Here is a 13,290-nt window from a genome sequence, read left to right on the forward strand (position 1 = left end):
GGAGAAGGAGAAGGAGAAGGAGAAGGAGAAGGAGAAGGAGAAGGAGAAGGAGAAGGAGGAGAAGGAGAAGGAGAAGGAGAAGTGGTGCTAACTTCTATAAACTAAAGATATCTAAAATCCCCAGGGCCTAAACAGAGCTTTATCAGACGCTTGAACTGGAAAATTCCACACTTGTCCCTTCCTCTGACATGACATGAAAATGAAAAGCTGTTTTATTTCAGAGCTGTAATGAAAAACTTGATGACAGGCTTTTGCTCCAGCACAAAAGGTCCCTGAAGTCAGACTTTCTGAGAGTGCCGGGGGACCAGAGTGGGGGAGTCTTTGACTTGTGTCAGGGATGCTTGGCCGGATTTGTGGTGCACCCTGGGAAGTGTGCTTTGTCAACGGGTTTGTTCTTTGACTGGGTCCCTCATCTTGTATCAAATCATCAGATTAGAGCCTGCAAGCCAGCGCCAACTGTCCCTTAAAGTCTGGCCTGGCTCGGGGCTCTGCTGTCTCCGGCAATCTCCCCACACCCCTAAACCTCTTCTTTTCTACCATGGAGCAGCCATCTCTGTTGCTGTCCCTGACAATCCCCATCTGGAAAACGCACCAGTGCTGCTCTGGGGAGGAAGCAAGCACAGGGCCTGAGACACGAGGACCACCTTGGGCTACCTGGGACTGCATCGGGGCCTTACGGGCATTGCCACAGAAGAACCCAGAGACAGGAGCTGGGGGCAGCAGGAAGCACAGCCTGTATTCCCTGATATTTCTTCAGACCCTCTCATTTTTTAAAAAAATAAGCACACAAATTTGTACTCACTGCATACAATATGCATATCTGCTTAGTGTAAAATATTTCTACCTTCTTCCGCAGATCTGAATCTATAGGAAGAACTTCATATGTTTAGATTTTTCTTCCCTTCCCCTTCCTCCTCCTCCTCCTCCTCCACCTCCTCCTCCTCCTCCTCCTCTTCTTCCTCTTTCTGTTTTTCTTTTTGTAGGCAGTATGCATGTCTCTAAGTAGAATCAGTGAACCTAGAGTTTTGTCTCTGGACTTCCTATAAATCTAGCTTGCGATCTGGCACAAGGAGGCCTTTAATTAAGATTTGTAAAAATTTCAGAAGGACCCCTTCACTGGAGCAGCAGCACGCAGGATGCCCCCTCTGTCTCAGGGTTTGCATTTGGTGGTGGAGATCCCAGGAGTGTGAAAGCCTGCCCTCCAGGGTACTGATCGTTGACTGAGAAGAGGGGCAGAGCGTGAAATGGTGTGCAAGGGACGCCAAGTGCAATGAAGACGGAGATGCTCACCCTCAAGTTCACGGTGCTTTATGCAGGCTGGTCTGATGTGACTTCTAGGTGGGACAAAACTTCCCCAGGGTTTGCAATCTAACTTTGTAAACTTAGAACTGACACAGTGTTAGAGCTGCCAAGTCCTTAAGAATACCTGGTCTCCCTGATTCAGAGCTATGGAGCCTCTGGTGGTTGCTGAGAACCCCTGAGTCCTGCCACTTCCCAAACCACCCGTCTCACGGGCAACCCTGACAACAAGGCAGCTCTGTAAACTGCCCTTGCTCTTCCCCTCTGATCCTCCCCATGGGCTACACGGTGAAGCTTTCTCCACCTTGCACACGGGAGGCCTGCAGATACTCAAAGGCAGAGCTCAGCACCTGAGGGCTCTCTGGTCTTCTACAGTCTATGCCTTCCCGCAGTCATTCAGATGTACAGGTGGACCGAGGAAGCTGGAGCTTAGAGGACATAGGTGACAGCAAAAGCCTTCAGAGGGCGAGTCCTGTTGGTGACATGGTAGAGGGAGCACTTGAGCATCTGCCTAACTGTTCACACACACAGAGGTGGTCACGGTGGGTGTCGTCTCCCTACCACTGCGGGGCCTCCCATTGCTTAGCTCCACTGGTGTCCTGCCATGAAGGACATCTCTGTAGTGACTTAACATCTGCTTCCTCCTTATCACTCCACTGGGCCTGGGACCACTGAGCAAATGCATCTTCTACTAGTGCCAGCCACATCAATGGATCCCAGAATCCCCCAAATCCCAAGTATGAATGAACTTTCAGAAGATGGAAAAACATACTTCTTGCATATGCAGTGCTTGGTTCGCCAGCACATGTACTTAATTCATACACATTTATAATCACAGAAGCAAATCCGGAAATTCTTTGATCCACAGGGAGTTAGAAAAGTTATGGAAACCATCATTTATCACCTCTTACATTGATGAGGTTTCACTGTGTGCTGATGTGGGAAACACTGTCTATTTAGAGGTAGGTATGCTGGTTCAGGGGGCAACTCTGATGGTATCCCACCAACTGTCCCTCAAGCCTAGACCTGGGGTCGGTCCTAGATGAATGCTCCCATTTACCATTGTATAATCCATTACTATGTCCAACAGAACAATGAGACGTCTCTCAGAGCTCCTCCCCCGCCACTGCCTGGCCACCTGTGCCACAGCTCGCCTCTTTCCCAAGATGATGGAGCGGCTCCCTCCCTGGGTGCTTCCCTTCTCTAGCCTCTTCCACTCCACAGGCTATGATTTGAAAGTAGCTATAGTTTGAATGTGATTTGTCCCTCAAGGGTCCAAGAGTTGGGGGCTGGCTTCTCAGGGTGGCAATGTTAGGGTGGTGGGACCTTTGAGAGGCAGAGCCTGGTGAGAGGTCCTTAGGTCATGGAGGGCACTGCCCTCTGAGGAGATTAAGGTGGCTCTCCTGGGACCCTACAAAAGAGAGCTGAGCCCTGAGAGATGCCCTGACTTCCTGTCTTGAGATGACATCGCCACTCACACATGGGACCTCGCTGTCTCTTTCCACAGTCATGCTGTTCTCCATGAGATCTCGGCCAGACCTTGAACCTCCAGAACTGTGATCTAAATAACCTGCTTACTCTTTATAACTACCCAGCCCCAGGTATTTCATTATAATAACCCATCCAGAAGTCTACTGTTTAAGAACCTCCTTCGTCATGTCCCTCCCTTTGCTTTAGGGCACAGTCCAAACTTGTTGGCCTCACCAATCCCGACCATCTGCCCCTACATGGCTCTTTGGTCCTGCCTCCCTCCTGCCCCATCACAAGCTCTGAATTCCATACTGACTGGGATCACTCCTCAAATATACCCTGCTCTTTCATTCCTTTGCCCAGGCAGGGTCTTCTTGGACAGTCTCTTCCTCCCTTTACCAGACAACAATCTCTACAACTTTCAAGATCTAGATCAAACACACCAAGCATGCAAAGCCAGGCCTGAACTCCACATGTAGAGCAGGTCACGCCGGCTCCCAGAACTCGGTACACTCCATTTCTGCTCTCTTCAAGGGTTTTACTGTGTGTTTACACGCTCATGCATTCCTGGAGGGCAGAGGCCGTGTCTGATTCACATCTGCATCCCTCCCGCCAGACCCTGTGCTCCATGAATGTTTGATGAATGACTGAAGGAAAGAGTGTTCAGCCTCAGAAAATTGCTCATCACAGCTCTGCACATCAGCATTGCCAAGAGATGTTTTCATCAAACGTAGCTCCTCGGTGTCAGCGTGTAGCCCTGCCCTGGTGCAGCCCGAAGCCTTGGCAATTCAGAAGAGCACGCAGGGGTTAGAGAAAAGGTGTTTTTATTTGTTAAACAGAAAATCAGAGGAGATGGAACACTCAGATATGCAAATCACTATATATTTTTTCTAGAAGAACCTAGCAGACTCACACTAGATTATTTTGAAATTAATTCAGGTTGAGTGTCTGTGGAGCTTAAATTTACTCCTCAGGAGAACAAATAATGCATAATGTGAAAGCAAGTTTGAAATGTACCTGGTGAAGGCCCCGTCCAGCCCCGCATCTGCAGCGGAACATTCCAGTTGGGGGGCGGGGGGTCTCCCTGCTTTTTAGAAAGACTAAACCTGTTGCAAGGAAATTAGCCCAAGCACAAGACTTGAATCATTTAAGAGGTTCCAGGCTTCCTCTAGGCCTGTCCACAGCAACTCCCCGTTAGAGAGCTTAAGATGGGTTCCACGGTGCGTGCTCAATATTGATTATTTTGTGTTAGGCAAAAACTGCACATATGCTAATCATTAATCATTAAATATCAAATGAGAGTGGCTGCCCAAGGTTTGCAAATTAGGAATTTAAAAATGTTGCTTCCAAATAATTCCCTTTGGTAGAAGGATCAAAGCTGTGGTTGCCAAAGTGCTGTGGGAGTTATAAGTAGTCACATGGCCCAAAGCGGCCCGGGCCCCAGAGCGCCAGTCACTTTGCTGGTTGCTGAGTCCATCTGCACAGAATTCCTGGGAGTCCCCTGTTCAAGGCCAGGCCCTGAGATGAGGGAAGGAGGCAGCTGGCTTGAGGGCATCCTTGCCCCCAGGCCAAGGCCTGTGCCTGCTGGCTGCAGAGGCTCCAGAGGGGTCTGTTCTCTGGAGGGGGCTGGCACTACCTTCCATGATTAACACCCACATCTGGGTGGCTCCGTCACCACAGCCTCAGGCACTTGCTGAACTGCGACTTCCTGTGGCTATTATTCCAGGATGGCCCAGAAGCAGAAGTGGCCACTGCCTTCCTCCAGCTTTGGGGAGGTAGAGCCCATGCTTGCCCATCTCAGGACTCCTGGATATGCCTGTCTGCAGGTCCCTGGGTCACCTCAGACCCTGGCCTGAATGGTGGCTTTGGGGACCAGGGCCCAAGCTCATGGTAGAAAGGGGGGAGAAATAGGCTCAACTTTCAGGCTACTTTTTTGCCTCCTGTTAAGTCTTCATGTTTTCTCCTTCACTTTCTAGATCCTTTCTTTTTTTTCTAGCTCTGCTCCACCAATCCTCACCAGAGGGAGACCTGAACATGCCCTGGCAGTACACATCCTCATCCTGAGGACCTGGGCCCACCAGGTGCTGTGGTCCCCACGCCCTGCCGCAGCACCCCTTCAGGCTCTTCTCAGGCTGCCCCTCGATGACCACACCTATTGAACTTAGGTCCTTGCACTTGCCAGGCAAGCACTTATTCTACTGAGCTATCTTCCCAGCCTTGGCCCATTCTCCTGCGATGCATTCCACACTCCAAGACGCTCCAGCCTTGCTCTACCCTTTCCCACCTCTACCAACTCCCTTTTCTGTTCCATTCCCCAGGAGCAAGCTGGATCCAGGGACCAGCAGGCCTGGCTGAAAGCAGCAAGGAGCACTGCCCACAGCAGACCCTGATGGTACTCCCTGCAGACCTCTCAGTCTTAGGCATTGCTAGGATTTGTGCCTAGTTGTCCCCCACAAAGCCTCATGCAGCCATGAGGTGGCAGCTTCTAGAGTTTGAGACTAACTCATGATCCGCTGGGATTATGGCTCTCAGTGCTGCTGGGATTATGGGTGTGAGTGCTACACCCAGCCTGGGGCAGACAGCCTGAATGCAACATGAGAGAGATAGAGAGACAGACTTACTCTCTGCTGCCATTGCTGTTGCTATTCCTCCATTTTGCTTTTGCTTTTTGCGACCCACCATGAAAGGTTGCTCTCTGCCATGTGCCACTCTGCCTTGGAGCCAGCTGAGTATGGACTGAAACTTCCAGTAAGTCTGAGCTAAATAGACCTTTCCTTCCTTCATTTTAGCTGTCAGGTTTTTGTCCCAGCAATGAGAGGAGTGACATCATACTCCATGGGCACAGGGTGCCTGAGACAAGCATGAACTCTGTGTCACCTGGCGAAGTCAGCCACACTCACCTCCCTGGCCGGGGACCCCTCCAGCTGCCTGTGCCCGCATTCTGCATGTCTACTTTGTACCAGGCCTGAGCACAAAGCTGCCCCTCCAAGCACAGACCCATCGGTCCCTGTCCTCCCTGGCCCCGGATGTCTCACTTCTCAGAAGGAAGGAGGAAAAAGGGAGTATGATTTTGCACCCTTCTGGGCCAGAAATGTGACATGAAAATGTCAGAAGACCCCTTCCAGGACAGACTAGGTCAGCACTGGGCTGTGGATGGGAAGCCTGGGGTTTCAACCCGAGAGGGGGGGGGGCCAGAGGAAGCCACACACAGACTCTCTCAGCTCACCCTGACCCTCCCTCCAGGGCCACTTCCAGCATCCTCCAGTGCGTAAACATACGGCATTTGAGATTCATGACAACCAGTAACCAACAGGAGTGTCTTGGGCGGGTTGCTTACGTTCTGTGTGCCTCCATTTTCTTTTCTATGAATTTAGATTAATGGTAGCAATCGCACAGTTGTGAGGACCGAATGTGCTAACACATGGCACCTAGTAAGCACCGTCAGAATGTCAGCAGCTGTTGTATTGGGGTAGAGCCTTGAAGTTACAACTCACACCACAGGCCCTGCCTGCAGCGGCAGCAGCTGCGAGTCCCCTGTGCCTCATCTCCTGTCACGCATGACCACCCAGCCTCCTATTTTGCAGGCCTAGGGAGGACTCACGCTGATGCCAGCGTGCAGCGTCTCCCAGCCTGGGAAGCAGTTCCGGTGGCTCCCTGGGCACCTGCCTTTCTGCTTTCACAAAGCGCTGCCCTGAGCTTTGGCTCCTGCTCTCTAGCAAGCCCCTAAACCAGTGACCTTGTCTTGAGCCAGCTGCTTAGCGCCGACCTTCCCCACCATCCGGGACCTGAGCACCGAGCTCTCTAAGGCCTGCGGTTCCCCTACGCAGGCCACAGGGCAAAGGCACCCTGTGCCCATGGAGTACGATGTTGCAGGGGCTCCCCTTAGCACCCCACTGGGGAGGAGGGACATAATGATACCAGCCCTGCAGTGGGGGAGGGGCCAGCTTGCAAAGCTCTGGCCACAGCCTCCTTCCCCATCAGCTTGTAGGAGCTTGCTGGGCGGCTGGAGCCAGCACCTCTGCTAAGCAGTCTCCCAAGTCCCAGTCCCTCCCGACACCCTAGAGCACCCAGGGTGCACAGCGCCTCCGGCGGCCATGGGCTCCTTTGTCTCTTGTCATAAGCTCTTCATCTGCACTAGTGAGGCCAGAATCCCTGGAGAGGGAGCCTAATGGAGGAGATTCTTGGGCCTGGCAGGCTGCTGAGCAGAGGCAAAGGCTCTCCTTCAGGCTGGGCATCCGAGTGCCTTCATCACGGGGAGACACATGGTCAAGAGCAAGAAGCCAAATGGACCCTGGGGTGACAGAGACTTAATGTTCTATGGTCATTAATGCAGGGGTCGCTCTTCTAAGTAGGCCAAGACATTGCCCAGCTAGGGACCCTCCTCCTCCCTACAGTGATCCCATAATGGGAGCCACATGGGAAGCCACTTGGGCCAGACAGCTAGTGCTGTCTGGACCCAGTACACTGGACTCTCTCAGTGAGAAGGTGCTTGTGTAGAAAACATGCTAAGGTTGGGTCAGAGAGGTTTTGAGTTCAAATCCCAGTGTGCCTTCTAACGTGCACTTTTGGGCAGATGTCTCCCTCCCCTCTTGGGGCCTCAGTTCGCAGGTCCTGGGGCTCTTACCTGAGAGAACTGCCAGTGGAGCTTCATCCTCTTGGTTTTCGCGTAACTGCACTCGATGAGCCGAGGCCGGCTGTTGACGTCCACCAGGCACCGATTGTCATCGTCATCCACTGTGGGGCTCAGCACGCCCACGTGGATCTGCTGACTGCTTGTGTAGTACACGTTCTGGGGTGGGGGGAAGGACAGAGTGAGAGGCTAAGTGCCAAAGCCCAGACATGGGGTTCTTTGGGGGCTGTCAGTCACCAGGCAGCTGGCAGAAAGGTCACAGTTAGAGAGGACCCGAGAATTTTTCCATCCAGCAAGTAGCCTTCACGTTATTATGTTAGCATAGCATTTTGCCCACATGTATAACTAAAACAATATTTCTGAGATATAAAATTTAGGCTTACTGTAGGTAATGCACTCTGATATTTTCTATTCTATTCTTTCATTGAAAAACATGGGCTGTAACCTTTTAAATTGATTTTGCCACCCACAGCTTAAAAAGGGCCTCTTGAATCCATTATACACAGACATTGCTAGCTCCCTCCATAGGTATTCTGTGCCAGATACTACCCTCAGCCAAGAGACACAGACTAAAGGCCCGGGCCACGCCTCCAGGGAGCTCAGGGTCTTGTGGGATGGGAGATAAGGAACACAGAATTTCCACTCCAACTAAGGCTGAGTGTAGCCTGTGTTGGCAGGCTTTTCCTTAAAGGGACAGAAGGCAAGTAGTTTTGGCATCAAGGGTGAGCTGGAGTGGGCTGATCACGCTAGGCACTTCCGGATTCTGCGATTCTCAGCGAGGACCTGCGATCCAGAACATAGCTATCCGCACAGCACTGTTTACTACACAGAACAGACATAGAGCAAAGCAGCAAAGGGAAAAGGTCCATGGGAGAAAGTCTGGGGGCTAGACACAAGCCTCCGAAGTCCTTTCCCAATGAGGTCGCTCAGGATGTGCTCTACTCCCCAGCTATGACTTGTGACAGTGTTTGTGAAGCGCTGTTCACCAGGGAAGCCAGTGAGGGCCTCAGCTCCCTGCGTTTCTGCTGGGCTTGGTTACATAAGCAGCCTCTGCCTGGTATGCACCATGCTTTCTGATTGCAAGAAGAAAAGCAGGGGTGCAGTGTGATCGGTAGTGTTTGTTCCACTAGTTTAGGCATGGTGAGACCCTCCTCTCATCTGTGATGAGAACTCTCCTGAAATCCAGGCTCACAGATACCTGCTATATTGGTAACTGTTACAGGTCCACTAGATTGGGTTAAGGAACTCCTAGGACCATGGAGGTGACCTGGGCATTGACTGTGTGTTATCTCTGAAACCTCTAAAAGGTTTGCTATCACTGTTCTAGGAGGTTAGTGAAGCACACTTTGGGTGTATCTGGTGGCTCTTGGAGGCAGGATTGTAGGTCCCATATAGGTCCCTGCCCATTTCCTCTCTCACATGGGTTGCCTGCTCTGCTTCCTAAACCTCTTGGCTCCACCATGCTCTAGGAGGGCAGAACATGCACCATTCTCCAAGGTGTGGGTAGGGTGTCAGGGAACTACAGGGACAGTACAGCTCCCTAGAGATGATAATAGAGCTCTTGTCACCTCTAAGCCCAAAGGGATGAGAGGAAAGAACATCTGCAAAGAGGGATACCTCGAGAAGAGGGTTGGGCGGCTCATATGCCACCTTTACCCTCCCCAGTAGCTCTGACTTGCCAGACCAGCCCATTTGACCAAACTCAACTGGAATCCTGAGAAATAGGAATCCACTGAAATATTCCAGCAAGGCTGCCTCCTAGGGTGGAAGAAAAAAAAATAGAAAATGCATCTGGAGGGTCAAGTGGAAGACAACATAGTTCTGTTCTACACACTGAGGTCATCTTATAATTTATCAGGTTTGGTGGATCCATGAATGTAGATGTCAAAATTACTAGAGTGTTTATTCTTCCCCTAACAGACCTGAAAGACCATAACAAGCAAGGTTATGAGCAGAAGCCAAAAGTCCAATGTCCAGCTTAAGTGGAAATATAACTATAATAGAGAGGCTTTCAAACTTATGCTGGAGAAGAGATGGGATTCTACTTGTTACCCTGAGACTGAGCATTGTGTAGCCTGGAGTTTCAGATCACAACTAAGGAAAACTTATGACCTGCTGTAGCTTATAGCTTACTGGAGTTGAGGAAGAATTTTCTACTTGGTAGAATTTAGAAAAATCAATAGTTGTGTAGTTAAGCATTCCATCCATTTATCCATCCATCCATCCATCCACACACACATCCACCCACCCACACATCCATCTGTTCATCCATTCATTCATCCACACATCCATCCATCCATCCATCCCTCCACACATTCATCCATCCCTCCACACATCCATCCATCCACACATCCATCCATCCATCCACACATCCATCCATCCATCCACACATCCATCCATCCATCCACACATCCATCCACACATCCATCCATCCACACATCCATCCACACATCCATCCATCCATCCATCCATCCACACATTCATCCATCCACCCATCCATCCATCCATCCATCCATCCATCCATCCATCCACACATCCATCCATCCTTCCACACATCCATCCATCCATCCCTCCACACATCCATCCATCCCTCCACACATCCATCCATCCCTCCACACATCCATCCACCCATCCATCCATCCATCCATCCACCCATCCACCCATCCATCCACACATCCATCCATGCATGCATGCATCCAACCAACTAACAAATAATCACAAGTTGCAATCTAGGGAGACTGAGATGCGAAAGCTATGGCCCTGGCCTAGAAGACTCATAGGCAAGTTGGGGAAACCAACAATATCCAGGAAAAGTTTCCCTAATTACATTATAAAAACTGTCCCTTCTTCCTCTATCCACTTTGCACCCTTGGAAATAGGACGGAAACTCACTACTTCCAAACAGCATTCCCCAAATCTGTAATGGTGTGGGGCCCACTCCAAAAAGCATACATCTGCTCATGCCCTTGGAGAAGGCACCACAGCCTCCTCAGGTCAGTATAGATTTTATTCCCTTGCAGGCCAGGATCCTGGTTCTCTGAGCCCAGGGGCACAGGCCGCAAGGTGAGGACAGCCAGGGCCCGCTCACTGCCATCTCTGTCCCCTTCCCTGTCATCAAGGCCTGGTTCTAGTCTCCTGGGTGGGCTCGACAGATGCAAGTGGCCACCCAGGTAATAGCTGAAATCAGCTTTATCCACTTAGCTGCTCTGAAGCGCTTGGGGAGCTGCTTGGAGAGCCATGTGTGCCCTTGCTGTCTGGCACAGCTGTCGCGGGAGCTGTTTACAGCTCCAGAGTCCAGGAAATCATAATAGGGACAGACAGTTGTTTGTTATATAAAAAGCAAACATCAAAGTACATTCTGACTGGTGTAAGCATAAGGCCAGCAGATCAGAGAGAGATTTGGCAGAGAGGCTTCTACTCTCAAGCCCTTGCCTGGACATCTCAGAAATTCGGGTGTACAGCAAATCAGCAAAGAATCTGAACAGAAAAGAGGGGGAAAGAGTTTATGTAAGACATCCCACTTTCGATGCCAGCAGGCCCCGGAGCACAGAGGCACTCTGCCGTGGTCCCCAGTGGTGGGGGCCAGGTTTGCTCACCAGGGCATCCTCGGTTGTCATGACGAGGGAGGGCTGCGCTGGCACGTAGCAGATAGAGGCCAATGGTGCCGCCCCTCCTCCTGCCATGCACAGGGCGGCGCCACTCAGTCTGAATGCCAGTGGTGCCACTGCTGAGAATCTCTGACTTAGACAACTACTAAAAATTGCTGAAATACCTTCATTCTTAGTATGTGCCAGACAGGAAGAGCTTGACATGCTCTGTCTTCCATGACGCTATTAAGAACTCTGTGAGCTGGTACACATCACATTGAGTATCCTTTACCTGAAGCGCTTGGGATCAGAAGTATCTTGGATTGCAAATTTTGAAACATTTGTGGATATATACATAATGGGTTATTTTGGAGATAGGACCCAAATCTAAACATAAAATTCCTCTGTCTCATATATACCTTTGACACTTAGCTAAAGGAACATTCTACTTCGTGGCTTCATGGGGCTGCTCAAAAAATTTTGGATCTGGGTGCATTTTGGATGTTCTGAATGAGAGATGCTCAACCTGTGTTTCTGTTGTTCCCTATTGTGTGCATGAGGAAAGGGAGACAAAGAAAAATTAAGTAACGTGACCAAAGTCACACGGTTTATGACCAGCAGCTGTGATCTAATCTGAGGCTGTCTGAGTCCAGAGTCAGTGGTGGGATCCCTCATCTCTGTCCCTGTAGTCCTTCTGCCTCAGGGAGTAGGCTGGAAGGGAAGAGCCCGAGCCCAGAAGCTGGCACCCAAGGCATCCCTCCGTGTCACCATAGGCCTGCACAGAGAGTCCCAGAGGGCTGGAGGAGACTGTGAAGGCCTGTGGCAAGGATGTCCTGAATGCCAAAACAGCAGCATCCCTCATGTGACAGGGCCGAGGAGCGCTGTTACACCGTCTCTGGATGTTTTACAAACCCCAGGGACACAGCAATGACATCTGACCACTCTGCTCCTCCTCAGCTGGAAGTGATTGATTCCACTCATTCTCCATCCAGTCCCATCGAGCCCAGCAGGGCTGCAAACCAGATCAGCAGCATTTCATCCTGATGCTTGCTACAGAGAAAGAAAAATCACCTGCGGCTGGAAGAACACACACATCTGCAGCTTGGGTCTCAGACCAGATGCAACATTTTCCTCTCCCTCCAGGCCAGGGCCAGAGCTATGAGGGAGAGCTAAGCTCATGCCCAGCCACTGAGCCCCAGCGCCCTGGTCACATACTCCCACACTCTGGGCCACAGAGCCAAGATGAAGATGCCCAGGAGGGAGGTTCCCATTGCTCTAGCGTTCCCTCACCCAGGCAAGGCCAGCCTGGGGCTGCAGGTGGAGCCAGCATGTCCTCAGTGGCCCTTCCATCCTGGCAGCACGCGGGGCCCTGCCTCCCTGCCTTCCGCAAGATGCACCCCCTGCATGCATCAGTCTTCACCTCAGTGATGGGACTTTGGCCACTGGAGGTGGAAGGGAGCCTCCTCCAGAACTCTACACTGCAGACTCTCTGCCAGGCAATTCCTATGCCCATGGTCACCTTCTGTGTGTGAGAAGGAAACTGAGGCATGAGGGCTGAAATGGACAGGTGGGCATCTGTCTGCCCTTCCTACCTGGGCTCCTTCCCTAGGTTGAGATCTTGGAAATTTGGGCCATATTAGGCCTCCGTCGAAGCAAGCAGCTCAGAAGGTTCCCCCACTCCCCAGCAGACCTCCAATTCCACCTGTCTTTAGCCTGGCCTCCACCTTCATCCCATCAAAGACCTCAGTGAGGCTGGCTCAGGTACAAAGCCAGGCTTGCAACGGCTACCTGAGCTCATTTCAGGGCCAGCCATGGCATTGCCTGGGGCATAGTACCAGCTGCAGGCACGGAACCCCTGAGGCTGCTGTGGGTGGGGTTGGCTTTGAGGAACATTTTGTTTGCACAAAGGGTTTCAAAGGCTTCTTTACAATGACTTGACACCCACTGCTCTACAACACTGGGTGTCCCTCCTGGATGATACAGTTCACTGAAACTTCCTTAGCTTCTACCCACACCAAGCAGAGGCAGCGGACATCTGGATGAGAAACCCTAACCTCCTGCCCCCGACCTCAACCAGCCCTACTTCTTACTTTCTTTGAAATGGCCAGTTATCTCCTGTGCTACTTAGGCCTTGAGATCCACATTATGCTTCACTCTATGGAATGGCCAGACCCCTCCCCATGCTGAACAGAGGCTGGGATGGGGGAGCCATGGCCTGGGCAGGAGGAGTATTTCTTTTAAGACTCTGAGGGGGCTGGCCAAGAGGTGTGGAAGCACTGTGATGGTTTGGGACAGTGTTTCTCA

The 13,290-nt window shown here is 51.3% G+C and overlaps 1 protein-coding gene across 1 annotated transcript in view; it reads right to left on the reverse strand.

The window, feature by feature from the left end:
* The window catches only part of Galnt18 (polypeptide N-acetylgalactosaminyltransferase 18), a 346,030-nt gene that overhangs the window by 8,007 nt on the left and 324,733 nt on the right, over window positions 1-13,290 (reverse strand). Inside the window, exon 10 of the mRNA XM_004634877.2 lies at window positions 7,394-7,558. Within this exon, the coding sequence (XP_004634934.1) occupies window positions 7,394-7,558 (165 nt within the window). The remainder of the gene's footprint in view (window positions 1-7,393; window positions 7,559-13,290) is intronic.

The sequence above is a fragment of the Octodon degus genome, unplaced genomic scaffold (assembly GCF_000260255.1).
Source record: "Octodon degus isolate 3935 unplaced genomic scaffold, OctDeg1.0 scaffold00067, whole genome shotgun sequence".
Taxonomy (NCBI): domain Eukaryota; kingdom Metazoa; phylum Chordata; class Mammalia; order Rodentia; family Octodontidae; genus Octodon; species Octodon degus.